The sequence below is a fragment of the Syngnathus scovelli genome, chromosome 18 (assembly GCF_024217435.2).
Source record: "Syngnathus scovelli strain Florida chromosome 18, RoL_Ssco_1.2, whole genome shotgun sequence".
In the NCBI taxonomy this organism is placed as follows: Eukaryota; Metazoa; Chordata; class Actinopteri; order Syngnathiformes; family Syngnathidae; genus Syngnathus; species Syngnathus scovelli.
Genome location: NC_090864.1, coordinates 4,979,746 through 5,005,975, shown reverse-complemented (window position 1 = coordinate 5,005,975; position 26,230 = coordinate 4,979,746). Strand labels below are relative to the sequence as shown.

Genomic DNA, 26,230 nt, shown 5'->3' with positions numbered 1-26,230 from the left:
ACACGGTGAAGCTCTCGACCATCTCGAGGCATTTTCATCTCTGCCAGCGGGCCTGACGAGGCTGCTCCTCCGCCGGGGTCGTCAAGTTGGCCGAAGCGAGAGGAGCTTGAAACTGCAGCTCCGGTGATAACGATAGAAGTTTTACAGCCTGCGGCATCACATCTATTTTGCTGCCCACACTGGATGCTCAATGTGTGTACCCGTCCGTCTCTCCGTCTGTCCATCCTTCCTTCCACCGCCTCTTCATGACAACACTCCAAGAGAAAGAAATGAAGTTAATGTCTGAAACAGTTCATTTTTATTTATATCAAAATGCAAAGAGAAGTAATTATGTTTTTCACACTTTAAAGCGGAATTCAAGATAGGTCTAAAAAAATTCTTCGTAATATTTTGCATCCGCTTGTCTTCCAGGTTATCCTGTACTGCCCCCTGCTGTTGACAAAACGACGTTACAGTGGCCACACTCACGCTTGACAAAACGACGTTACAGTGGCCACACTCACGCTTGCGAATGTCAACATGGCCAAACTCAGAAAACACATTTTTTTGTGGGATCTCTTAGCAGCTAGCCGTTGCATTACCATAACCACCGATGAATGAACAAAAACTAGGTATGAAAAAAAATAGCACACTCTTCTCACCCATGGAGGGCAGCGATAAGCCTCACAAAGGAGACACCGCCATAAAATATCGCCGTTTATTGTTGTGATTATGATAACACTAGAATTTGAGATCATGTTCAAAGAGTGCGAGCAGCAGGAGACAGGCCCAACCCGACAGGAGGCCAATATTCTGCAGGAGGAACGCAGTTAATGGCCGCCCACTCTGGAAGCGATTCATCTCAGGAAGCTAGCAGAACACAGAAAAAGATGACACAAATATTAATCCACAAGATGAATAAAAGATGTGTGGAGTCCCATTAGTAGTTGTTAGCTTACTTCATACAGATAGCATGTAGTAGCTTATTGCTAGCATAGGGCCATTTATCTCACCATCTCCACCAGTGACAGGTAGAGGAAAATGCCTGCAGTCACTGCAAAGATCCACTGCTGTACATGAGCCTGGGCCGAGACGAAGAGTCCAATGTAGAGGCCTACGAAGGCCGTCAGGGCACTGACAAAATTCATGACCACGGCCGTCTTCACGGGGAGTCCGGAGCTCAGCAGCACCGCAAAATCACCTGCAAGAAAAAGATGTCAGTAAGTAGAAAAAGTGTGTTTGGAATGGTGGAGCAAGTTGTCACCCATCTCGTGCGGGATCTCGTGGCACAAGATGGCCACGGTGGTGGCCATGCCGGTCTCGGGCGAGGAGGAGAAGGCGGCGCCCACCACCAGGCCATCGGCAAAGTTGTGGAGGCTGTCACCAACAATGACCATCACAGCCAGCAAGGGAATGTCACAGCCTGGGGAAACCACGTTAAGGACTTCATCGGTAGTGGACCACATTGCTTTTTCTTTACTTTTTGGTGAAGGTCTCTGCTCTGGAGATGTTTCTGCTTCTTCATCCACTGGTCCCTGCTGGAAAGTTAAACTGCACCTTTGCATTGAAACTGTCCTGAAAGCCAGCTCACAAAACCACAACCCGAATGAGCCTTACCAGCTGGATGGTGGAGATGGACTTGCCCCTCTGGGACGGACCCTTGGAGCCCCCCCGAGAATGGCTCTAAAGGGCAAGGAGAAGCAAAGCCGTGCTTGAGAATTCCAAGTGTTGCTGTCAGGAACTTACATGTCCGTGCTGAGGAACCAGGAAGGAAAAGATCCTCCCCATGAGGAAGAAGCCGTAGATGCCAGCCACCATGCCGACGGTCTTCCACAAATAGTCCGTCTGCTCTGTGAGGTGTTCCTCGTCGTGTCCATGGAGGCCGAGGATCTACAAATAACATTTTTTTGTACATCTTGTCACTGAACACCAACCACTGGTTGAATGACCATGAGGGGCTCACTTGCGGGATGAGGTGAAGGAGAGCATCGCCCGAGAGAGTCCCCACGGCCAGGCCTACAAAAAGCTGCAAGATGAGGCTATAGCTCTCCTGGCAGGAGTTGAAGAAGATGAGGCAGATGCCTAGCATGGATCCCAGCGTGATGAGCAGCACCGCCATCGTGCTGTAGCCATACTCTGAGACCATTAAAAAATCAACATAGGATTTCTAATCATTAGGAATGGAAAATAAGCAAATGAGGTCGGGAAAGAGGAGGTCAAACATCTCACTCTCAAAAGCAGTGGGCTGAGCTCCTCTCGCGGTGCCTTCTGCAGAATGGCACGCGTGGCCTAGCAACTGCTGGATGATGGCCGGGCACATTTGTCCAAACTGCTCCTTCGAAATGGGCAGTTGCGGGTCCAGAGAAAAAATATACACCAGCTGATTGGCTGAAAAACACACCTGAGAACGAGAAAACCCAATGAGCTCTCTGTGCGTCTTCTTTATCTATCCATCGAGTGTTCACCTGCGCCCAGTTGCCAGCTTGGTGCTTGCAACCCTCCAGCGAATGCGCCAACTCGACCCGCGAGCTTCGCTTCTTCCTGTCGTGAGCGTGTGGCTTCTTTCCTTCTCCGCCAACACCAAGCTGGTGAAGAAGTACTTCCAAATCTTCCAGAAGAAGCAAAACTATTACCAAAACTATTTTCAAAAATGGCTCTAAAGAAGAAGAAGGTCTCACCTACAACTTGGAGTTCGCTGGTGCGATTAAGGGAATGAAAGATGTAGTTGGTAAAGAAAGCCGGCGGAGGGAGGTTCCTCTGAGCGAAACAGGGACCCCTCAGGAGGTGACTGACGATGGCAGCAGACACTTTGGCAACGGACGCCATAGCAACACCTTCTTTCACGTTGGTCTCTTCAAGCAGGTGAGCGGCGTCAATACACTGGATCTTCAAATTGGAGGTCGTAGAACCTTCCCGGCTGGAGGTTTTGTTGTCCTGGTTGACAATCTGAAGAATGCTCTGAAGTTCACCCGACGACAGGACGCCGTTGTCCTCTGCCGCGTGGAGATCGGTGAGAGCCCTCAGGTAGAAGTCGTAGCTACGGGCGGGCGAAGAGGACAACCGGCACATATCCGGCAGCTTCACGACGTAGTACAGCAGAAGAGTGGAGAGGCGCTGGAAGTCGTTCTCTGTCAGGTAAGGCTTCTCGTCCTCCTCCAGCACAGAGAGCGCCACGTCCACTGGCAGGCACTGGTGATATCGAGAGCACAAAGGAACTCTGAAATCTCATAGAGGAGCCCCTTGGAGGCTCCGTGTGGAGAGCAAGGGGTGCTCCAAAGAAAGTCACTCAAGCAAGAACGAGCCAAAAAGGTCAAGAACTTAAGCCTCGCATTCCAGCCTTGACAAATGTTCTCAGGAGTTAGCACAAGTCGTTTTGATTGGTGGAGATGGGCCTACCTTGTCACAGACATCTAGAGAAGCACCCGTCCTCTCTGGGCAGTCCACCGCCAGAAGAATTGCAGAGACCAGGATGGCGACATGGTTCTTCTGGAGGCGCGTCTCTTCACCCTGACTGAGCGGCAGATCCAAGACTCGGAGGATGTCTTGTAGGTAGGACTCCAGTCGGACTCGTCCCGGCAGACACATCAGCAACAGCAGGAAACAAGGAACAGCAAATCCTCGGGAGCACATGCTGCTGCGGAGGTCTTCCCAAGATGAAGTGACCATCCAAACGCTTGGCGCTCACCCTCCGCTTGAACTAACCCTTACAGTGTAGCCAAAGCCGACCGGGCCTCTCGGTCCACAACAAAAGGATTAGTGCAGCCAGTCAGAGAGCACGGGGGCAGGGAGAAATCGGCGGGGGGTGAGCACAATTAGTATTTAGAAGAGAAATTATGCTTGGCATTCGAGGCTGGGGAGAAAAAAAAAGTTACATTAAAAACAAGGTCACTGGGAATGAGAACTAGTTCATCTAGTACATGACTCATGTCAGAAGGTTTTATTAATGATCTCTGAGTCCATGCTAATGTTTTTTTTTCTATTCTTCACAAAAAAACTTTTTTGAACATCATCCCACTTTGGGTCAAAACGACCAAGCACAGTAAGAAAAGCCAATTTCTACCTGCCCATAAGGTGATGAAAGGTTAGTGCAGAATTCCAGCTACTAAAAACAAAAAAAACGGGACTTATTGGAAGTAAGCTCTTGAGGATTTGTTCCCATGGAGAGACTTTGGTTGCTGCTAATGGAGGTGAGCAAGCGGCAGAATGTTCTGATTCGCAGTTTTACAAGGGAGAATAATGACCATTTGAATTTTCAATCTATGATTTATTGTATTGAATCTATTTACAATGTCGGCCAGTGAAGGAACGCAAAAGACAAAGAAAAGTCTGGCGAATTAATTTTCCGTAAACATCTTTTGATTTGCGTCACTTCGGAAGAACAATTTAAAAAAAACACAAAAAAAAACACTTTGGATTCTTCAAAGTGAAAAGTCCTATTCACATTTTTTAATCACCTCTTTTGGAGTGTTATTTAGTGTATTCTCAGTACTCACAAGAATTATTAAAATAGAAAAATTGAGTTTGTCATTAGTAAAGATCAGCACTCAGTGGCGTCCGCCTACGATTGTTCGTTCTGCTCAATGTTGCCAACCAGGCTCTTGGTGTCCACCAGAGCTCGGATGGGATTATTAAAGTACAACTTGTTGATGAAATTGGACTCCCCCGAAGGTGAGGAGATAGGCATCTTTTTCCGGAAGAGCAGGAAACCCACCAGTCCCGCCAGGGCCAGAACCACCAGCACCACGGCCACACTGATGCCAGCAGAGCCGTTGGACACCTTTTCTATGATATGAGCTATTTGAAGAAATGTACAACGTGAATATTGAACCCATAAAATTTGCTACTGCATAATTTCTGTACTCACCAACAGCTGGGGGCTTTTCTGTCGGCGTGATGACTGGGAAAAAAAAAAAATCATCTCAGCGTTAAATGTATTTCAACCTTAACACAATTTACTCTTAACTAGCGCTTTGGTGCCAAACATCTAAGTACATTACAAAAAATAATATAAAGAATAAATAAATAAATATAAATATGAATAAATATTTAAAATATGTGCAATTGTGACTAGCGAACTGCAAAGGACGAGAAGGGGCTGCAGACAAAGCCCTGGGGCACGCCTATATTGACTGGAAACCTTTGGGTGTTTTGCAGATGTACGAGCGGTATCTGCTGCAGCTGGTGGTCTTCCATTTGCCGCTGTCGGAGAAGACCTCCACGCACGTCGACTCGGATGCCGGCATGCCCGGCTTCCAGTTGGTGTAGTCCACCGCACTGTTGTCAATCCACGCCCACTGACCTTTTGACAAAGAAGCTCTCTGACTTAGCCGCCATCCGAAAAAGCTAGACGAGTGCAATTCTTACTGTCGTGGGTTTTGTACAAGCCGATCCAAAAGCTCTTGGCACTGTCCTGCAGGACATCCAAGTTTTGTTGGATGAAAAGACTCTCCTGGGGGTCCTCGATGCTTGCCAGAGATGCCCCTGACAAAGAGCCAATCAGGCATACACGTTTTATATCCCACTGAGGTGGTGGTAAAAATCATCCCAGCGTACCCATTCTTAGACATTCCACGGAAGCGTGGGCCCAATTGTCCTTGAGCGAGCTGAAGAAGGTGTAACAATGACCCCGGAAGGGGACCCAAGTTATCTGCTTCTTTGATTCTGGACAATTTCCGGCCAGCTGAGGAGGCTCGATGGGCGCCGAATCTATCAAAAAAATAATAATAATTCAGTGTTGCTAGATGGAGGCAAAGTCCGAGAAGAGGGTTTTACCCCCCCCCCCCCCCCCCCCCCCCGACCTAGTGAGGTCTTGCAAAGCGAGTAGTAAGTGTTGCTGCACGGCGCCGTTTTCCAGGTTTTGTCCACGTCCATGTACACGCAGCCGTAGTTGCTCTTCGGCTCATCTTTGCCCCATCTGGTGTACGACAGCAACCAGTTGTCCACCCACTTGAAGCGACCTCCAGTCTGTCAAGGGGAAACCACGCTCAAGTACTGCTTAGTCAGACATTTTAGAGGTCAACGGGTCTTGCATCTCCTTTACCACATTGCTGTTGAGGCCGATCCACACGGGCTCGTTGAACTTGAAAATCTGCAGCGAGATGTAGGCTTGCGCCACGGGGTCGAGCACGCTGGCCAGCTCAGCGTCGTCCGCCTGGCACTGCCTGCGCGCCTCATCCCAGCGCAGCTTCTGCGTCAGCAGCTTGTACGAGTCGTTGCCCAGCTTGTTGAAGGCCTTCGAAGACATCGTGGTGGCCGCCGGCGCGATCTGGGAATCTTTGGAGAAAAGTCATGTTAGTTGCCCAAAACAGCTTTTACAGTATAGTATAAAAATAACAATGCTTATTTAGTGGTTGTGCCACTGACCAAGATTCCTTTTACAGATGAAACCGCGCTTTTCGACACAATTGTCCACCTTCCAGAGTCCCATTTGTTTCGGGACACTGCCCACCATCATCACACAGTCAAAAACTTGCTGAGGAACAAAAAGTACAGTGGTGGGTGCCTTGAGATTCACAATGCTAGTCTAATGCTAACATATAATAGAAAACGGCCATTGACGTGCTACCGTTAGCATTGGCAGTATGACCAACTGAATACAGACGGTGGAGCAACACACTAATGCAATAATAATAATAGTAATAATAATAATAATAATAATTATTATTATTATTATTATTACAGGCATATATTCTTTATCCTCTGAAAAAAAAAAGGGGAGAGCAAAATATAGACCTCGTCCACTATGGAGTAGCGTCCGTCCGGTGTGGACGTAGGATGCCCTTTGGCCCAGTTGGTGTACAACACGCCTCGGCCATCCGTCCACACAAAGTGCATCTCCCAGTTGACATCGTTCATGCCGATCCACAGGTCCTCCCTGTACCCCGACATCTGTGTGGTCAGGAAGGCTTGAAAAGGAACATTTGGGGATTTGTGTTTTTTGGGGGTTGAGTAGTGAACCGCAAATAAAAGCGAGGACCCGGCGTACCTTGCTCCCTCTCGCTGATGACAGACACCAGATTCCCTCCCTGGTTTTTGCAGTACTCCCTGGCGTCCTGCCACGACTTTCTGTCGGCGCCCACAAACTTATAGCACTGTGAAAACCAGATAAGAAGTCAAGATGACCAAAGAAATAAATCACCAACGAGAGCTTTTGCATGTGAGTGAAATAAAGTTGGAAGAATTCCTCCTCCTCACGCTTACCTTGCCTTGGAATGGCAGCCACTCGGGCGCGCAGCCTCCCTTGGGCTCGGCCGTGGGCATGGCGGTGGCGTTGACGAACACGCTGCTTCTTTTGCAGATGGACGGCAGCTCGAGGCCGCAGTTAATGTCGTTCCAGAAGCCTTCGGGACACACACACACGTTTACAAAATTGTTACGGGCAATTTGAGGTCCTTTTTTAAAATAGACACTGATATTTAGTATTTTTAAGAAAATATATATGTATATATTTTTTTAATCTTCCTTTAAGTGCTGGTCTAATTGATACGATGAGTTTACCCATGCTCTTGTATATGGTCACACAGTTTTCGTCATTGTTGGCAAAGTTGGGCTCATTTTGTTCCCACGCTGTGTACGTCACTGGCGTTTCATCCAACCAGCTGGAGGAAAACACACATTTTCTTCAATGTATTAAAAAATTATTGTGGTGGTGGGGTTAGAAATTTTTGTGAGGTTATGATTTTTACAAATGTACTAATTATTCATTATTTTTTCCTCTATGTGATTTTGGTCTAACGTGCATTTTGAGTTACCTAAAGGAGTGGTCCAGATTGACAATGAGCCCGATGTAGTACTGATTCTCGGAGCCCCTGAGGATCTGTTTCCACAGGAACCTTCTCTCGCTGTCCCCCGTGATGACGGCCAGCTCCGCGAAATTCTTTTTGCAGAAGGCCCGCGCGGCCTCCATGGGCTGCTCATCCATGTTGATGAAGTACTGCGAGTCGTTGTAGACCAGCCAGCCGTCCTCGGTGATGTTGAACGCTGCAAAATCAGCAGAGCACATATTTGAAACGCCACTTGTTTGTTTACATTCCAAATTTACGTTTATGTCTCACCTGGCATGATGACGACGGGTTCGGGTTTGGGAGACACTCCTGTAAATAGAACAGCACTGAATCAATGTGTTGTGTGTGTGTGTGTGTGTGTGGGGGGGGGGGGGGGGGGGGGGGGGCGTGCGTGCGTGTGGGTGTGTACATGTGTGTGTGTGTGTGTTGATTACCTTTGCGTATCTGGCAGATCCAGTCGTTGTAGACCTCGCAGTGTCGGTCATTCCAGTGTCGTCTGTAGCTGATTTGAACTTCCGTACAGTGCTCGGCGTCGTTGTAATTGTTGGGTTCCCCATAGCCCCACTTCTCAAAGCCATACTACATAGTAGTGGAAGGAGGACGAGGAGTTTTAATCATCACGATGAATGCTGGCTGTGATAAAAACAGGTACCCACGGGCGATCCGTCGCTCCAGACGAAACCTTCGTTGGTGCCGAGTAGGCTGAGTCCGATCCAGGCTGCGTCCGATGAGTGAAACCTTGACGGCAGTACCACTTCTTAACATACACGCTAATTTGACCCAGTGTGTGCGTGTGTGTACATACTGCGCATTGCTGAGGTCCTGAGCTCCGTGGATGCTCATCAAGTCTCCATCAATGGCCCTGCAGAAGTCCTTTGCTTCATGCCAAGTCTTCTTCTCATCCTTGCTCTTTTTGTACAGCTGCAAACCGCCAGAATTTTTAATTCATATTTTAAATTTTTAATTTTAGTTAGATTTTATTTCATTCTGACTTGAGGGGGGGTCTCTCACCTTGAAGCAGACGTTCCTGTTGGCCACAGGCACCCACCCAGAGGCGCAGTTGAGGGCGGGCGTAACAGGCGCCGCGGTGGTCACCTGGACACCCTCAGCAACTTTCTTGCAAATGTACTTCTCCTTGCTGCCGCAGCTGACCACGTCCCACAGGCCGGCTGACGTCCCCGTCGCCAAGGCAACGCAGCCCGCTTTGCGGTCTGCGGTTCAGAATCGCGTGGTTCAGGTCAAAGGTTAGTTGAAGAATAAAGAGGAAATGATAGCATTTATTATTAAGAGACACAACTATTTCTAACTTTGAACTTCAATTCATTTTTATATCATTTAAAATTGGCATTTTTGAAATCACATTTTCCAAAAAAACAAAAAACATAATGGTTTTGTTTTCTTTCTTGACTTGAGAGTAACTTGGCAATAAAAATCACAATTGGAGTAGCATACCCGGAATGCCCACATTGAAATACGTGAAGGAGATTTTCCTCTGGCTGGTCCAAGTGAACGTGTGCGTTTCTTCTTTTTTGGAGAGCCCTATCCAGAAGTACTTCTCAGGCCTCAGGCCAACCAAGCTAGTCAGGAAAGCATTCTCGTACCTTTGGGAGAAAGAAATGAGGTCAGTGAAGCGCTCCATGACGAAGCGGCAAACAATCGTACCTGTCGGCCACATCGACGAGGTTCCCGCCATCCTGTGTGCACGCCCGTGTGGCCTCCTCAAATGTTTTCTTCTCAGCTCCGATGGTGTAACAATACGAGTGGTATCTGAGCGAACCCTACAAATATCAACAATGTTGTGAATTTTGTTGGAAAAAAAAAAAAGCATTTCAGATTTAGGCGGGTCCCTCACAAGCGCGCAACCCGGGTTGCTTTCCTGGTGGGTTCCTTCAGCCGCTTTGGAAGAGGCTTTCTTCTTACAGATGTATCCATACGCCTTCTCGCACATTTGGTCGGCCCACCTGCCGCTCTAAAAAGACAAAGGCACCATTTGAATTGTTTTTTCAAAAAAATGCATTCCAAAAACAAACGCTTTTTGCTCACGTCTCCCCGAATGAGTACGCAGTCCTCCTGGAGGTTGGTGGCATGGGTGGGTTCGTCCATTAACCACTGGGTGAAGGTGACCTGCGATCGGTCGGACCACTCGAACAACATCTGGCTCCTCTGATCGTTCAGACCGATCCACAGAATATCTGTTACCACTGAAAAATTTTTTTTTGTGTGCTTTTGAATGATTTGGTCTTGTTTAAGAACGCCAACGCTGGGGCTGCTTACGATATCCCGATTGGGCGATGATGAAGCTCTGCTCTTCGATGTTGTGAATGCTGGCCAGATCGGCGTCATCCCTGCGGCAGGCAGTCAAGGCATCCTTCCACATTTTCTTGCTCCTCTCAATGAAGTAACAATTGCCACCATAAGGGACCCAGTGGTTGGGGCAGAAGCTGGGCTGGTGGACTGCATCCAGAAGATTATCATCGATCAAATTTCCTGTTGCGTAGTCAAGTTGAAATGATCTTACTGGGCGGTGGAGGAAGACTGGTGGAGTTGCCTTTGCGACAAATGTATCCCAGTTTCTTGGTGCAGGTGCTGGTCTCCCATTTGGAGGCCTTGCCGGCATTTAGAGTGGCGCAGTTCATCCCAGGATCGGATGACGGATGACCTGATGGCAAACACCCAGTTACACATTTGTAAAATTACAAAATGCTAACGCTAACACCAGACAAATTTTCAATTCAATTTGAGCTACTGGTTCAAAATGTCTCTTGCCACTTGTGGAATGACAAATCTAGAATGACCTGGTGCCCAATTTAAATATCGGAAAGGGTTCCCGTTGCTCCACTGCCATCCCGCCTTGTAGTCCAAACTGTTGAGTCCGATCCACAGGGCGCTTCCCAAATTGCTGGTCAGTCCTATGTGGAGTCAATAAGCTGGTCAGCGTGCGTCCAAGTCCACATCAGGAATTTTGGTGCTACCTGAAATGTAGGACTGCTCGTGGAGCTCCACGATGCTGAGGAGATCCGCTCCCTGCTGCAGACAGCTCTTGCGGGCCTGGTGCCAATTCAGCACGGCCTGAGCGTTGCGCTGGTATTGGACCCCCGTCACCGGGTCCGTGTCCCAGCCGGACGATGCTGCAATTACAAATGAAAAAAACAGGAGGGCAAAAATGCACATGCGCTGATTTGCAGTCATTTTGCAAACGTTGCGGAGGAGAGGAGAGGACTGTGGGAAGAGGAAAACAAAGACTGCTGACAAGTCAGGACGGGAATGTATGTTGTTCTGTCAAGGGGGTCATAAACCTCAATTGTTAGCGCTGACCTCTTTCAAGGCAGAAAACGACACAGAAAGAGTCACGTGCGGACCTTTTGTGGTACTGTATTATTTGATGTTTTGCGCGTACCTCTGGTGGGACAGAAGCCCCACTTCTTCTCGCTGTTGTAGTTGGCCTTGGTGGCGCACCATAGCTCCCCATCGGTGCGGCCTGCCTTGGTGCACTCCGAGTACCACTGCTCACCAAATTTGAAGGGGAACAGACACGGGGCGCCGAAGGAGTTGCCCCCGATGGTGAACATTTCTGCGAGTCCAACACATACAGTGTTAGACATTCTTTGTAGATGATAAAGAATATTTGACTGGGAGTACTGTCTGTCTGCGTGTGTTTCTGCTCCAGTTGTGTTAAATTTCGATCCAGAAGTGTTTTGCTTTGTCTTTTAGAATTAAAGCATAAAACAGGAAGTCATATGTTACCTGTGTACACACACCATTAATGGAAATGGAAACGTGCCATTTTGATTTTGTTTTACAGATTGGTGAGGTAGTTTGAAACGTTTCAAGGTTCACCCAGCGCCTACCTTGATAGCCCTTAGCGCACAGGTCCAAGTGCGTCCCGTAGATCTTCCATCGGCTCCAAACACCCGAGCCCTTGTAGATCATCAAATTCTTCTCGTTGCGATTCCCCCAGTTGAGGTGCAGGTCTCGGTCCCGCAGTCCGAACAGGGTTTCGTTTTTGCACTGCCAGTGCTGCAGCTCGCTGGCCTCGTCGCACTCAAACAGCAAGACCTTGACCCAGTCCTTGAGCTCTACGGCCCCCAGGCACAGGTTGAGCGACAGGCTCAGCAGGCGGTCCGCCGAGGCCCAGCGGAACTGCTGGTCCTTGGCACGGGGCTCGCACCCGGACAGCGTGATGGACGAGGCGTGGACGACCTTCACGCACTTGTTGTGGTCCTGGTTGAAGATTAGGAAGGAGCTGCTGTCTAAAGCACAGAGTACAAACTCACAATAGAACCTTACTAGTCATATTTGTTTCTGCTACAAGAACATTTCTGTCGCCACAATCAAGAAAAATCGACTTGAGTGACCTCAAGTATTTGTACTACCGACAAGACATACCGACATTAGCCGCCACGGCACCCAGGAGGCAGAGCAGCAGTGCGGCGAGGCGAGGCCACATGATGGTGTTGGTTGTCAGCAGGGCGTCCAGCGGCAAAGTGGCGAGCTGAGCAGATGCCTTCGCCACGACTCCTCTTCCTTGGACATCCTGTCACATGGCACTCAGAGAGAGGGGCTGAGCAGGCGGTAGGAAGCACTACTAGAGGCGCGAAAACTGACACTCGGATATTATTAAAGACCCATGTCCGCTTTTGATAGCCAAACTCAGCTCAATAATAATAAGAATCAAGGGGTCAAATTGACCCAGTAAGTGATTAATGGTCCGGGGGTCAGCTCCTGAATAAATCTTAAATCTCATTATGAACCCACCTGTTTTGTTTCTATGGTCCACAGAACAGTTGGTGGGTCAGGGTGACCCACTGCCCTCCCACCCCCAGGATCACTTTTTTAAATCCCTTATTTTGTGAAAATTGTGGAGACAAAATAAACAAAGAGAAACTAACAAAATTGTTTATGTAGTTAAAAAAAATAAGTTAATATTTAATATTTGGGTATAGTGTTAACTGGAAACTAGGTCAATTACACTCGCATCACAATAAAGCCCAAGATAGTCAATGTGATGGCAAGGAATGTGAGTAAAATGCTGATGTGACAAACTGCGAAGAATGTAAAAAAAAAAAAAAAAAACGTACCCCCTAAGGAGATCTGTGCGGTTTCCAAAGATGACACAAATGAAGAGAAAAAGAGCACAGGGGGAAATCCTGCTTCCTCGTGGGGAAGTGCCCTCAAATGCTGGCAGTGAAGTTACAAATGTTGGTTGAATCAAAATAAAGTCCTGTTGAGATTTTATTTTTGGGAGTAAGAAATATTTATTAGAAATTGGATAAAGAAATCCGCAAATAAACGTCTCCCTCGAGTACTATACACTGACAACCTTTCTTTTCCAAAAATAGCTTTACAGTAATTGTGATTGTTTACATTGCATAGATGCTGAGCACATTTGAAGTCAGTTGCTAATCAAAACACCAGCACCCATTGATGCAGTCAAATGAATATGGCGTCTAAATGGCTACTGAGCGCAAGTTAGCATGAATTAACTACCAATTTTTCGCATTTTTTGTTCATTGTAGTTATTTTGTGAATTATAGTAACCTTGACTGATGCGTGTTGTGTTGTTGTGGACCTACGTGACATTCCAAAACGTGCGAAATTCACAGGTACATCCTCTGTGTGTTGAAGATCCGGAGCTTGGTCATGAAGTTGAAGTAGATGAAGGCCAGACATACCAGCAGATTCTTGAGCAGATAGAGGAGCGGCGTGACCAAACCGAAAAAGGCCAGCAAGCCAACTCGCAGGAACAGGAAGGGCAGGTCCTGGAGGGCGACGCCCAGCGAGGACAGCAGCGGATCGCGAGGGGCGACAGCCACCCGCAGACAAGACAGGCAGCAGAAAACGTAAATGGGGCACACCCAGCCCGAATAGCACACCAGCGGGTGGCTCGCCGCCCGGGTCATCTCTGCCGTGTCCAACCAGAACATGAAGCCGTCCACAAACACGTCAGCGCGGGCGTCGCTGGCGCACAGGAAGCCCAGCAGGCCCGCGCGGGCATGCGCCGCACGGGACCCGGATTCAGAGGCATCCAACCCTCGACCGCCATTCCCGGGTATTCCCATGATGGGGCCATTGGGTTCCGGACTAAAGCGGGAGCCGTTGCGGGTTATGTCGCCCCCACGCTGGCCCGGCGTACCCGCCGGTGCCACGGTGGGTCCCGTGACTTGCGGGTGGGGACCGGCTGTTCCGGGACCCAGCATTCCGGATCCCGGAACAGTCGGAGTGATTGGTGTGACCTGTTCTACATGAGTCAACACCGAGGAGGGGATGTCAGCATCTCTTGCCACATTATCTGAAGACACAACCAGAACACCTGTCACAATGTACTATGGCGCTAAATGCTTAATATAAGAACTGGAATTTATTTACACAAAATTAGGGCCCAACAGATGAAACGTTTCCATGAGTGAGTCAGCGAGACGTAAGCTCACCTTGTCCCGTAAGCCTGCAGTGCCGTATCCGTTCCACCACGTCCATGCAGATGAGGGAAAAAAGGATGAGCGACACGGGCAGCTCGCCAAACGTGTCGTGACGCAAATTGTTGCGGATCTGGATCTATAAATAAAATAAATAAACAAAGGTACACTGCTGGTCCTTCTGATGAGTCCTTTTTGGCCACCAAGCAGCAGTAGAGTTATGCAGACAAAAAGGAAGGCAGACTACATACTAATATTCTATTACAATTCAATGCCTTCTTGTACCACATGAAAACCACCTGACACCTCGAAAAGTCATGTCACAATTTTTATAAACTGAGTACCGCTTGTAATTCTTTTCATATCCTTGAGACTCGCACACCAGTTGAGAATCACTGTTGCTGTTCAGCTCTTGACATTAGCCTGAGTCAGGACTTGAGAACAAAGCCCAGCAAGCGGGAATCCATGCAGCATTTTTTTTTTACATCCGATAAACCAAGGAGCAAAAGGTCCGTTTGGGGCCACGCAAAGCAGCAAAGTGAGTTCTGGGCCACGGTCCAACCAGGAAGTGAAAATGTGCCTGGTGGACACATGATGTGACAAGAAGGACAGGAAGAGGAACCCAGCTGCTTATCAGCACCTCCTTGTCCTCACATATGACTCCCTAGGGACTTTCTTCTCACAAGTCATCACCTTGTATGTCAATAAAATGAATAACTTATTTATTTCCCAAGCTCAACAGAAAATGAACATTTGTGGTACCTCAGAGCTTGCGATCAGGAAAGCAAAGCAGGGCATTGTGGAGAGGATCACAAACACGAGGGCCACGGGCCTCCTGGATGGAAACACACATTAGTGAGGACAGCAAGACAAAAAACTGTTTCTTTCCATCACAGCACCGCTCACCATTTCTTTCTCCCAATCAGGAACCTCTTTTTGGCAAACAACATATACTTGAGGGGCACCCAGATGAGGAGGGCAACGGACGTGACGTAGGCCACCAAGGAGGCCACGATGAGCCAGTAGGCTCCGCCGGAGGCGCCCCCTCCTTGAATCTCGGCCACGATGGCGGCAAAGCGCTGCGTGACCACGAAGAGCGGCACGCACAAGCCAGCGAACTGCAGCGCCTCGCACACCGCCAACTTCAGCGTTCGGCCCGAGCCCATGCTGTGAGGACACCGAGGTGGGGGGCGGTGACCGGTGCCCACCATTGTCCACCCTGCCCCGCCACTAGCATGTTCCACACATCGCAGGCCTGAAACTGCTTACGCCACAATCATCATTGTGTGCCTGGTAAACAAAGCTTGACAAGGATGTGGACTATCTATTAGCAGTTGTGGGGTCCAAACATGCCGATAATCAGGCCGGATAGAGAGAATAGAGAATTTTCTGCCAAGCTAAATGTCAAACGTTTTGAAAAGATGATCCTAAATGATTATCCCGTGGTGTGTGGAGTGTGTTCAAAGTACCGTATTGGCCCGATTAAAAGACAATGTTTTCTGCATTGAAATAAGACTGAAAAAGTGGGGGTCATCTTACATTCGGGGTCTAGACATTATACCCATTCACTTGTGCGCAGCGGTAAGTTAAAGGTTGCTGGTATCGACTAAGTATGTTGCTGTGATCATGTGCGTCTTTGACACAAAGTGAGTATATACATTTCATTGTTACTACTGTCCACTGTAGTGCCATTTGTCCGATCGCAGTTTGCTTCATGTGCGCGCCGTTTGATTGACAGCTCCGGCGTGCTCCTTTAAGTTTGCTTTGCATGGTACGAGCAGCGTACACGCATGACTACAGCCGTTACGCAGCGGCACGGCGACTAACGGTCGCCAGCAAATGTATTTTGTTGTCTCGATGACTTAATTATTAATTATGTTTGGTGTGTTGCCAAGTGTATTTCATTTATGGTTGTTTAGTATAGCGGAACCGCAGTTAGTATGTAGTGTTGTGTGACGTCACAAATTGAGCGTTGACTTACGTGCTGTATTTCTGTCTGTTGTAGAACCACACACATACACACACACACACACACACACACACACACACACACACACACACACACACACACACACACACACACACACACACACACACACCACATACAATAATGACACACACACGAATCACATTCACACACCCAAAGACTCACCCATGTACACTACACACACCTGCTCTCACGTCATTACAACCAAACGTGCCTATACCTGTTTGCCAGTTTGCCCGTATGCCCCTATGAGCCTCAGTGCCTGTTACTTTTTTGCCAATAATTCAGTAAAGCAATCAAAACTGAACATCTTCCCTCCTGTGTTCTGACCGACACCCGGGGGCGAAAAGAGCATAACCATCCAAGCCAACCCCCTATACAGTCCTCAGGCTCACCAACAACAGCGGTAGCAGTTTGCATTATTTTATTGCAATGTTTTTCCTTATTCAGATTTGTTTCAAGACTACAGTTACAGTTAGACTTCACTTTGATGGTTAATGCACTTATTGCAATTTTGTTGTTTTATCACAGTAGATTGGTTTATTTACATTTCAAAAACCAGAAGCCATTCATTTACAAGAGTGATTGCACTTTAGTTTACATATTTAAATGTTCAGATATTAAGATGTGATAGACAGTATTTGCACGATTTGAATGAGGCAAAATAACATGCTTTTTCTCTCGAATGTATTGTTATAATCATTTGTTTCAGAGGTAATCATTTTCTGTACAAAAATTTAATTTGGTGTTCAAAAAGCCTTTTTTTTAAACCTGAGGGGGTCGTCTTATAATCAGGGTCGGGCCAACACGGTAATTATTTCTTACTTTTCCACCAGGTGGCAGCAAACTTGCTTGTCGCGCAACCCACCGTCACTCTTCGTGACCCCCCCCCCCCCCCCCCCCCCCCCCCCACACACACACACACACACACACACATCCCCCCTCCCTAACCCTAACCCCCCCCCAGCTGTCACCGAACTTCCCGGACCCCCCTTACCGTCACCCGCCCCGCGACACCACCCCACCCCAGCCTGGGCACCAGCATGGCGTCCAGCGAGGACGACGGCGGCGCGGCGTCGGACGATAAGGAAAACAACAACAAGAAACGCGGCAAAGGCACCGTGGCTACTGCATGGCTCGCCTTCTACAACATCGCCATGACGGCCGGGTACGTGTGCGGCGTGTGCGGCGGGCCGCTGGAATGAATGGAGCGTCGCTGCGTGTCCAAATAGGGCCGAGCCGAGGGTGTGAAGTGTGAAGGGCCGCGGGGGCTGCCTGCTGGTATAAGTTTAGACGCCGGCGACACAGGAGTGACGCTGGAAATGCTCAATGGGCACTTTTTGATTTTATTTTTTTAACCTCACATTAACAGGCGTGTGCGACCCTTTACATTCTGGAAACGTCCTGTATAAATAATTATGTTTTTAAAAATTGCTGTCATCATCACCTAAGGTTTTCGACCCACTCCTAATTTAAACAATTTGATGTGATTATTATAAAATTATTATTTATTATTATTATTTTCAAATTATTATTATTATTATTATGTTTTGTAAATATATTTGAGTCCCCCACAGCCAGCTGTTTTCAAAACGTGTTTTTTTTCTCGCATCGACTCTTCAATTAAACATCTCCCGGGGCTCTGTGATATAGCAAAGTGGCGCACTTCAATATTTTATAAAACTTGTAGTACTGTATATTAGAAATTTCTACCTGACATTGCAACAATTGTAGAATAAAAAATATAAAATAGCAGAATGGATGGAAACGTATAGTGTAATAGGGTGCAATAAATAACTTTAACCAGCAGAGGACAGAACTAGCTAATGACCGGCTCCCATTCTAAAAGAAAACAGAAGCAACACAACGGTATTGTTTAAGTTACATTTTTGTATTTATCTGATAAAACAAAATAAATTCAACAGACAGACAGACAAATATTTTCCGTACAACACTACACAAACCAAAGTGGAGCAAAATACATTGATAGAATCCGCACAACTTTCCTGTAAGACAACAACAGTGTGAACTAAACCTATTTTGATTGCATGTATAAAAAACTCATCTTAACACATCCAGATCTCTTTGAGCTATGACGGATTAACGTCATTCAAAATAAACAATAAATTAATGTTATTTTTGTGGTCAGCTGGTTGGTCCTGGCCATGGCGATGATACGCTTCTACATGCAGAAAGGCACACACAAGGGCCTGTACAGAAGTATAGCCAGGACCCTCAAGTTTTTCCAGACTTTTGCTTTAGTCGAGGTAAGACTGTTTTGACCATTGGTACAAAAAGTAATACACCATAAATGATTAAATATGTGTTTAAATATTGCACTTTCCACAGCTGTAAGGCCCTGGAAGAGCTGAAAAGTAATCTTGAAAACACAATACTTCCTAATCATTTTTATGTACTTTGTGTTCCAGGTGGGACACTGCGCCATCGGTACGTGACAAATTGAATCTATGTTGGTTCACGGCTGAAATATTCGCCTTTGATAATTGCTGTTGCCACCAGGTCTTGTTAGGACGTCAGTGATTGTCACCGGGGTGCAAGTGAGCTCGCGAATATTCATGGTGTGGTTCGTCACCAGCAGCATCAGACAGGTAACAAAACACACCCACACACACACACACACACACACAGACAAGTGCACAGGTATGAAATCAGGGCCTCACCCTGCACCCCAGGTACAGAATGAAGAAAGCGTGGTCCTTTTTCTGGTGGTGTGGACCCTGACGGAGATCACCAGATATTCCTACTACACCTTCAACCTGCTCCACCACCTGCCGTACTTCATCAAATGGGCCAGGTGGCAGCGCCGTAATGCTGAGCGTGTTGGGTTTTCGGATAGCTTCTCTGCTAGCCACTAAATGCTAACATGCTGTGCTATGATGACACTAATTCTTGGAAACTTTGTGTGTATCCGCCACTGATTAGCTCTCAAAAGTTGACTATGTGTGTGTAATAAACTGACATGTTTGTGTGTGTGCAGATACACGCTGTTCATCATACTGTACCCGCTGGGCGTGGCGGGTGAGTTGCTGACCATCTACTCGGCACTGCCCTTTGTGCGCCGCTCGGGCATGTACTCCATGAGGCTCCCCAATAAGTACAACGTGTCCTTTGACTACTACTACTGCCTGGTGGTTATCATGCTATCCTACATCCCATGTAAGTTTTGTGCAGAGATACCACCCAAAAAAAAAAAAAAGCAGCAACATGCTTCGCCTTTCACGCGGAACACTGCACTTTTGGCCATTTTCACACAGCGCCGCAGCATCCCACAGTTGTGAAAGCTCATGTAAAGCATTTTTGATTTATTTAATTAACTTTTTTTTTTTTTTTACTTTTACACTTTATTTCATTAGATTACATGAACCATAACGTCGGCGTGGGACGTATCCAACACAATAAATCGCGGTTCGCTGTAAAATCAAACACTGACTTGTTGTCGTGTTCAGTGTTCCCTCAGCTCTTCTTCCACATGCTACGACAGAGGAGGAGGGTGCTCCACGGCGAGGTCATCGTGGAGAAGGATGACTAGTCGGAGCTAGCTCAATCGCCACGTCATCTTCATCAGCCGCCATCCCCACACATCTGAAAAATGCATGGGAGGAGGCACAATTGTTGTTTACAAATGGCTGTCAGGAGACGTACTGAGGACCGGTTGTGGGGGGTTCAATAACTCACATTGTTACAGTGTCCCAGATAATTAACAAGAAAACAACAAATCTCAAGAAACAATAAATGTCCACGTAGACAATTTTTTGTGTATGTTTGTCCGAGGGAAAACACTAAAATTTTGTCTGCATTTGTTGGTGATGTTTACCTGTAAGGTTTGTGTGTCGCTACTTCGATTCCCGCCGAGCAAAAAGGTGCTAACAGGAGAATCGTTGATTGATGTTCAATCAATAATTCTGCTTATAGGAACAAAAGGCCGCAATTTACTGGGGCGGGTGGGGGGAGAGTAAAGAAATGTGAAATCATGTGCAAAAATCAATAAACTCAATTCTACGATATTCAGAGTTTTGTTATCACCTTTGCACCAACTCAATAAAATTGGAATCTAAACCCTCCTCCAATGTTATGGATCAAATTATGTTTGTCAGTATATGTGAACTATATATTTCTGTTTGTGAATGTGCGATTGTTAAACATGATTGGATCTGATAATAGCTGTCCTCACTTGTTTAGTGTTTGTATTCGTGTTTACCAGCTTCCAACGTACATTCACAGATTTGACAAATCCAATAGGCCGATGCGCTTGTGTATCTCGGCAACGGGAGTTTGACACCCCGTGAGTGAACGAGAGTGGTGAAAAGCTTGAATTTATTTTGTTTAGGGTGGGGTTATTTTTCCTTTATAAAATAATATGCATATACACGTTTCAAAGAATTTTTTTGAGTATAAAATTAAAGGGGGTACTAATCTTTTACCTGTAAATGCTGTGTGCCAATATTACCGCTAGATGGTAGTAATGTCTAAGGTAGAGTTTCATAGCCGCTTGTCATGTTGGATGAAGAATAAAGCGGTCCTATATCGCCATACATTAAGTCTAAACACCTGTGCTTCCAGTTTCTCATCAATAAAACGCTACAAAATGCATTTTGCCTTCTCCCACCCCCTCAACTTGACGGTGTTACTAAGCTTTTTAAAATAACCCTGCTGACCACGTCACAGTCATTCCAGTGGGAATTTCCCATTTGTTGCACGGGCCAGTTGAACTGTGTTACTGCTTCCAATAGGGGGGGAGGTGCTGAATTCAGCAGATTTTTGGATTCTGCTCCAAGTTTCAGAAAGGGTACACAATTCAACATGACCAGGTTGACGGTAGTTGCCATTTTTCTTCTTGACTCAAGATATTTTTGGAATTGTTTTCCTCTATATTGTAATTTTAATTACATACACACATACATAGGCATTCCAGATTAGCACTTTTATTTGATAAATTGGCTCTCGTCTTTTGTCACAAACATGTTCTACTTCAACCACACGCACACAAGTATCCCAGCACTTAATGTACTCATTATGGAATTGACAAAAAAAAACTAAAAAAATTCACACGCACTATTCAATTAACTTTCAAAACTAATGCTCAATTGACTGCTAGAACTGAATTGGCAGTTAAATTGATAGAGCCACGCCTTTGAATTGTTACTCATTGGTAAGGTGTCACAACGGCCGTGACTGGCAAGCCACTGTTGATCTGATTATGATAATAATGAAGAGAGAGCTTTGAAACTAAACAGCGGATATGAGGAAACAAGATTTGAAATCTTCCAAACTACATCTGCAAAATTCCCATTTTTTTTTTCTTCTTCTCTTGTGGTGACTTCAAGTACATTTAGCGCTCCTGGGATGACCGAGACGTTCGTATCCATAAGGCCACTTTATTAGGGAATCGTGCGAGTCTCATCACCCCGCAGCTCATATCCCGTTCACCGCCACAGGTGCAGGATTTTTTTGTGGGGCCAAAACAGAGTCCAGGTGGTCAAGGTAGTGTCCTCCACTCATGACGCCCAAACGCACCCCCTAGAGCCCACGCATGTGCATGTATATGTGTGTGTGACAGCGCAGAAAAATAGATTCTTCCCACACAAACACACACAAGTTCATAAAATCACCTTGATGAAGTCCAGATAGACAAGCGTGGTCCACAAAGTCCTTGCCGTGAAAAGCTTGTTTGGAGTTGCATCCCCACACCACCTCCACCCCTTCCCAACCTGGTGAACTTTTAATGTGATGATTTAAATGCATATGTGTGTGTGCGTGTGTGTGTGTGCGCGCGTGTGTGTGTGTGTGCGTGTTGGTGGCGGCGAGTGCAGTAGCACAACGTTCAGCCGCTTTTTTTCCTCCTCATTGGTTGGTAGGGGGTGCGCCAAATGGCAGCGGCGGTGGCACGCATGTCTTACTTGTCCCCCAGGACAGCAAACTGGTTATCCAGCTGCAGGTGCTGCACCGTGGCGGTGGCATTGCCGTCCTCTCGGCCGCGACCCTTGTGCTTCACGACCTCAAACGTCTTCTCGATTTCACGGTCCCTGGCGGGGGGACACACAGTCACTTTCAAAATGGTGGCTATGAATATGCTCTGCTTTTTAGTCAGAAACTCATGTCTCACCTGAATTCATCAACTTTTTAAAACGATTTCATTTTATTTGACAATATTGTTTTTAAAAACAGACAACCAATAACACATCTTTCTTCAAATTATTTTCCCCAATACCTTCCGATTTTTATAATTTTTATAACATGCAAAATTTTGCTGTTGAATGCTCTCAATGAGGAACAACTAGTGCCATCTGGTGGATCGCATGAGTTTATGTTAGATATTAGATGTAAGGATATTTCAAATGGGATATTTTTGCCATTCTCTTATGGTGTGGAAAGCCAAGCAATGGCAGTGCGTGGAATTACTTGCGCGTCTCCACATGCTTGCCGGTGGCCATCAAGGATGGGAACTGGGTGTCGCTGAAGATCTCTGGGGGTCCCTGAGTCTGAGCTCGTTTGGATGAAGAAAAGCGAGCCCCCGGGGGACGGTACACGCCCCCCGGCGCCTTTGAATCGACCGTCTCCACCTCCTCTGCAGAAAGGAAATTAAAATAATTTACCAAATTCTCTCAATAAATCTGCACATATTTTAAATATGAAACCTCAATCTTTATGTTCAAGACTATCATACTGTCAAAATGTGATAGTGGCCCATATCTTTTTGGCAAGTGAAGGTTTACTACTCACCAACTGGTGCAACCGGCGCAGGAGCAGAAGAGGACTTGTTCCAAGGGCCTGACATTTTGTCACCGCCCGCGACAATGAGGACATCCCCGTCCTCGTCCTGCTCCTCGTCGTCGTAGTCTTCTTCATCCTTCTCGTCGCTTTGGGGAAACAAACGTTATGACCACATTGGAACGCTCCTGATGGAGACATTTCACCCTCACCTTATCTGCAATGCTTGGAGCCTCAGGCCACTGTAGTCCACCTCTTTCTGCTCAAACTCTTTCCACTCCTCGTCCTCCTGGCCGGAAAGGCACAAAGCTACTCACTGTTGTTACTGTTGTAGAAATCTAGTCAGTAGAAAACTAGGAAATGCCTACTGATACACTTTACTAGTCCAAGGATGCAACTACATTAGCAGACACGAATACAATCTGTTCTGCCCAGTGGCTGGCCAGAAAATGTTCCTATCCACCCACTGGTGGCGCCCCTGTAGTGGACTACAATTCTAATATATTTGATATTGCAGATAAGAATATAGCGTCCTCCGACTTGTGTATTAACTCGGGGTTAGGTCGCTACTGTTGGAACGGAACAGCGTCGTAAAGCGAGGACCCCAGTACCGACGTCTTAGTGGGGTGACTAAACAAACTAAAATGGCGGCGGCTCGCCCTCCCTTTTCTTTTCTCGGAGATCTAAAAAAGACAGTATTAGACACAACTAAAAAAAACTACGAAGTAAGTGGTTCCACTGAGTTCGTCAATGTGTCAGTGAGAGAAGCTAAAAGCTAAGCGGTGCTTGGCAGCCGGTCGTCACATGAGCCGTGCGGAGCATATGCTAGATAGCCAGTCGGGTTTTCTTTCCAAATGACTCCTTAAAAGTTGATTTCTCGTCATTTAAGTGTCAAGGGGCGGTTTAACATAACTCGGTAAGGGCCTTAAATGTCGTGGCTTCCAGACACAGACTCCTCCACGTTACCTTGTCCATGTTGGCGTCCTGACCGTCGCCTTTCGACGACTTTTCATTCTCCTTCTTGCTCTTTTTAAGGCCTGTCGAGGAGACGGCTGACTCCTTGGCCTTGCCCTTGTCTTTCTTCTTCTTCTTGTCCCGTTTAGCAAAGAAGTCGTCCAAGCTCTTTTCACTTGACACATCCGCCATTTTCACGAGAGCCGCTAGCTTTTTTTAAGCACGCCGGTGGAGCAATGACACGCCGAGGAGGGGGGTAAAAAGTGATTCTCGTGTGGGGGAAGGCGGAAAGAGGAAAAGGGCGGAAGCTACTAAAAGCTCCGACGCCGGTCACTTGGCTTTCTTGAGTGTCGTTTCTCCTCCGTTAAAGGATGGCAAAAAATAAAATAAAAGGTTCGGCTGAGTATCTGCGTCACCCGTCAGCAATCCTGTCAAGCATGCCATGCACCGCACAGGAAATCTGACAAATCAGCATTGTGACCCGGTAATAGATGGACATGAACACGGAAGTGTTACGTTTCTTTATTTCTTTTTATTTTTTTCATTAGTTTTAAATGTTGTCAATTTATACCTTCAGTTTTATTTAAATAACAACAATGACAATAAGCAAATTGATAATATAAAAAAAACTTTTTCAATAGCGGTCTAGTCCAGCGACGTAACCCGAATTGGTACGTAAATCGGAATATTTGGTGCATAAGACTTAACGCGCCGTAGTCCGCAATAATATTTTCGTAATGTTAAAATATTTGGTCTGTTGACTAACGTCTGATAAACACTTATGTCAATTTATCAGTAATATATTGAACATTAGTGGAAATATGTAGAGTATCAACTGCAATTAGAAACTGTAACTTCAATTTGAAATTCATATGCGCCCCTATGTTGTTTTTTTACTTGCACACTTAAAATGCCAGTTTAGAGGCCTGTGCTCCTAGTTTAAAAAACAAAAATCCAAGCAAGTATTGAGCTAACTGCCAATAGTGTTGTTCCATCACATTTCCGTTGATGTAATGACAATAAAAGGCATTCACTCATGAAGCGCCTGGATAAATGGTACAAATATCAAGTAAAGCGTGTATTTGAGCTCCATTACAACTTAGTCGACACAATAAGCAACAGCGACACATTTATTCATGACTTTAAAATGTTTATTTATAAAAATTAAACCACTGATTTGTCTTTAGAGAGGAATAGCAGAGGGCACATTTGCTTTTTGTTTCACCTTTTAGCCCTGTGCAATGGAACCTGTCAGCTGGGTCTGGACAGAGAAGAGACTTACGTTTTTTCTCCAAGTTACACAAATGAAATTGATGTATAAAACATAAGCGTAACTAATAACTCTACAACATTTGATATTTGAATTAATTTAATTTTCCATCATTGTTCAGCACTAAGATAGCATTCGGTCCGACTACGTCAAGTCAAACAGGACAAACTAGCACACGTGTTAGCCAGTCAACTGAATTAAGTTGAAAATATGCACACACAAAACAAAAAATGGAAACAAAAATGAAAAACTATGGTAAACTGGAAAAAGAGCTATTCGCAAACTTGAACATGACTTGAACAACTAGAATTAGAACACCTAAAAATTTTAAATAAACAATACGCTGATGATGCAGAATGTCCGATACAGAAGCTGATATGACATTAGGGAAGGTCTTATTTCATTTTGTTTTGGTAAGTGAACCTCTCCCATGAAAATGAACAGAATAAATGTGACCCGCGTGCTGTCCAAACCCAGATGCTCGATTGGTCAACACATTGGCTCAGTTTTCACTAGCTCGCCCGCATTCTTATTTGTACATTATTCACACCATGATAAGAAAAATGATCTCTCAGTGTCGTCAGATTATTAAATTAGCCCCGTCGGGCAGAAAAATAAAGCATCCGCTACCTTCACATCACACCGGAACACTTCAATGATGATTAGAACGTCAAAGAGAATTACGTTCAAAGAAGGGAAAGTACCGTTTGTGTAAAAAAAACAAAAATAAAAAAAACACTCAACTTGTTGCGGCTCCCAGATGATCATAAAAATAATATCGGGATATTAGGATTTGGGGTGCAAAACAGAAACATTTATGACTTCCTGTGTTAGTTTCTCTTCAGCTAAAATTTTATTTTAAATTCCATGCTTTACATTATAATCAAGTCATTATTGAAATAGGCATTTTTTTTTCTCTCTGTATGCTTAAATGTAATGTTAATGTTCAAACGTGCATAATGTTACATAAAAGTTGTGGCTGTCAAAATTTGTTTAATTTTTTAGTCTCTCCTTTTTTATTTTATTTTTGAACACTTAGTCCCTCTAGCCTACTGTACTTTAATGTTGGTAAATATGGTGGTATTTGCAGTGCTATTTTTTTAATGATTATAAT

At 45.9% G+C, this 26,230-nt stretch overlaps 5 protein-coding genes across 8 annotated transcripts; 1 reads left to right on the top strand and 4 right to left on the bottom strand.

The window, feature by feature from the left end:
* Window positions 1–270: 270 nt before the first annotated feature.
* LOC125986241 (zinc transporter ZIP12) lies at window positions 271–3,739 on the bottom strand. Of its 3 annotated transcripts, XM_049749821.2 has the most exons (11): window positions 3,376–3,737; window positions 2,658–3,168; window positions 2,445–2,587; window positions 2,209–2,380; window positions 1,943–2,115; window positions 1,726–1,869; window positions 1,597–1,662; window positions 1,460–1,517; window positions 1,244–1,402; window positions 993–1,180; window positions 271–849 (listed from the first exon to the last, which is right to left on the bottom strand). In XM_049749821.2, exons 1-11 carry the CDS (start codon window positions 3,643–3,645, stop codon window positions 721–723), a joined length of 2,013 nt encoding a protein of 670 aa, XP_049605778.1. In that variant the 5' UTR covers window positions 3,646–3,737; the 3' UTR covers window positions 271–720. The 3 variants fall into 3 exon arrangements, with proteins under 3 accessions (XP_049605778.1, XP_049605776.1, XP_049605777.1); XM_049749819.2 differs by having other exon boundaries at window positions 1,244–1,517; window positions 3,376–3,739; XM_049749820.2 differs by lacking the exons at window positions 1,460–1,517; window positions 1,943–2,115; window positions 2,209–2,380; ... (1 more) ...; window positions 2,658–3,168; window positions 3,376–3,737 and having other exon boundaries at window positions 1,726–1,781.
* A 489-nt stretch (window positions 3,740–4,228) lies between these two features.
* On the bottom strand, window positions 4,229–12,298 carry mrc1a (mannose receptor, C type 1a). The gene is made up of 29 exons (XM_049749810.1): window positions 12,150–12,298; window positions 11,612–12,013; window positions 11,161–11,334; window positions 10,736–10,891; window positions 10,559–10,672; window positions 10,282–10,422; window positions 10,038–10,217; window positions 9,807–9,964; window positions 9,616–9,732; window positions 9,426–9,541; window positions 9,216–9,364; window positions 8,775–8,974; window positions 8,569–8,684; window positions 8,420–8,501; window positions 8,198–8,342; window positions 8,034–8,072; window positions 7,731–7,959; window positions 7,477–7,577; window positions 7,180–7,319; window positions 6,965–7,070; window positions 6,712–6,884; window positions 6,343–6,451; window positions 6,020–6,252; window positions 5,778–5,943; window positions 5,533–5,685; window positions 5,344–5,460; window positions 5,117–5,278; window positions 4,844–4,876; window positions 4,229–4,773 (listed from the first exon to the last, which is right to left on the bottom strand). Exons 1-29 carry the CDS (start codon window positions 12,208–12,210, stop codon window positions 4,538–4,540), a joined length of 4,308 nt encoding a protein of 1,435 aa, XP_049605767.1. The 5' UTR covers window positions 12,211–12,298; the 3' UTR covers window positions 4,229–4,537.
* Window positions 12,299–12,430: 132 nt separating this feature from the next.
* LOC125986246 (transmembrane protein 236-like) lies at window positions 12,431–16,892 on the bottom strand. Its single transcript, XM_049749844.2, has 4 exons — window positions 15,083–16,892; window positions 14,939–15,011; window positions 14,192–14,315; window positions 12,431–14,052 (listed from the first exon to the last, which is right to left on the bottom strand). The coding sequence occupies exons 1-4, from the start codon at window positions 15,385–15,387 to the stop codon at window positions 13,361–13,363; spliced, it is 1,194 nt and encodes a 397-aa protein (XP_049605801.1). The 5' UTR covers window positions 15,388–16,892; the 3' UTR covers window positions 12,431–13,360.
* A 255-nt stretch (window positions 16,893–17,147) lies between these two features.
* hacd1 (3-hydroxyacyl-CoA dehydratase 1) lies at window positions 17,148–20,245 on the top strand. The gene is made up of 7 exons (XM_049749454.2): window positions 17,148–17,331; window positions 18,313–18,430; window positions 18,593–18,611; window positions 18,684–18,772; window positions 18,857–18,978; window positions 19,162–19,340; window positions 19,631–20,245. The coding sequence occupies exons 1-7, from the start codon at window positions 17,207–17,209 to the stop codon at window positions 19,711–19,713; spliced, it is 735 nt and encodes a 244-aa protein (XP_049605411.1). The 5' UTR covers window positions 17,148–17,206; the 3' UTR covers window positions 19,714–20,245.
* An 845-nt stretch (window positions 20,246–21,090) lies between these two features.
* cdv3 (carnitine deficiency-associated gene expressed in ventricle 3) lies at window positions 21,091–24,334 on the bottom strand. Of its 2 annotated transcripts, none has more exons than XM_049749455.1 (5): window positions 23,859–24,334; window positions 23,105–23,181; window positions 22,905–23,041; window positions 22,584–22,749; window positions 21,091–22,207 (listed from the first exon to the last, which is right to left on the bottom strand). In XM_049749455.1, exons 1-5 carry the CDS (start codon window positions 24,036–24,038, stop codon window positions 22,078–22,080), a joined length of 690 nt encoding a protein of 229 aa, XP_049605412.1. In that variant the 5' UTR covers window positions 24,039–24,334; the 3' UTR covers window positions 21,091–22,077. The 2 variants fall into 2 exon arrangements, with proteins under 2 accessions (XP_049605412.1, XP_049605413.1); XM_049749456.1 differs by having other exon boundaries at window positions 23,105–23,178.
* Between the last annotated feature and the right edge of the window lie 1,896 nt (window positions 24,335–26,230).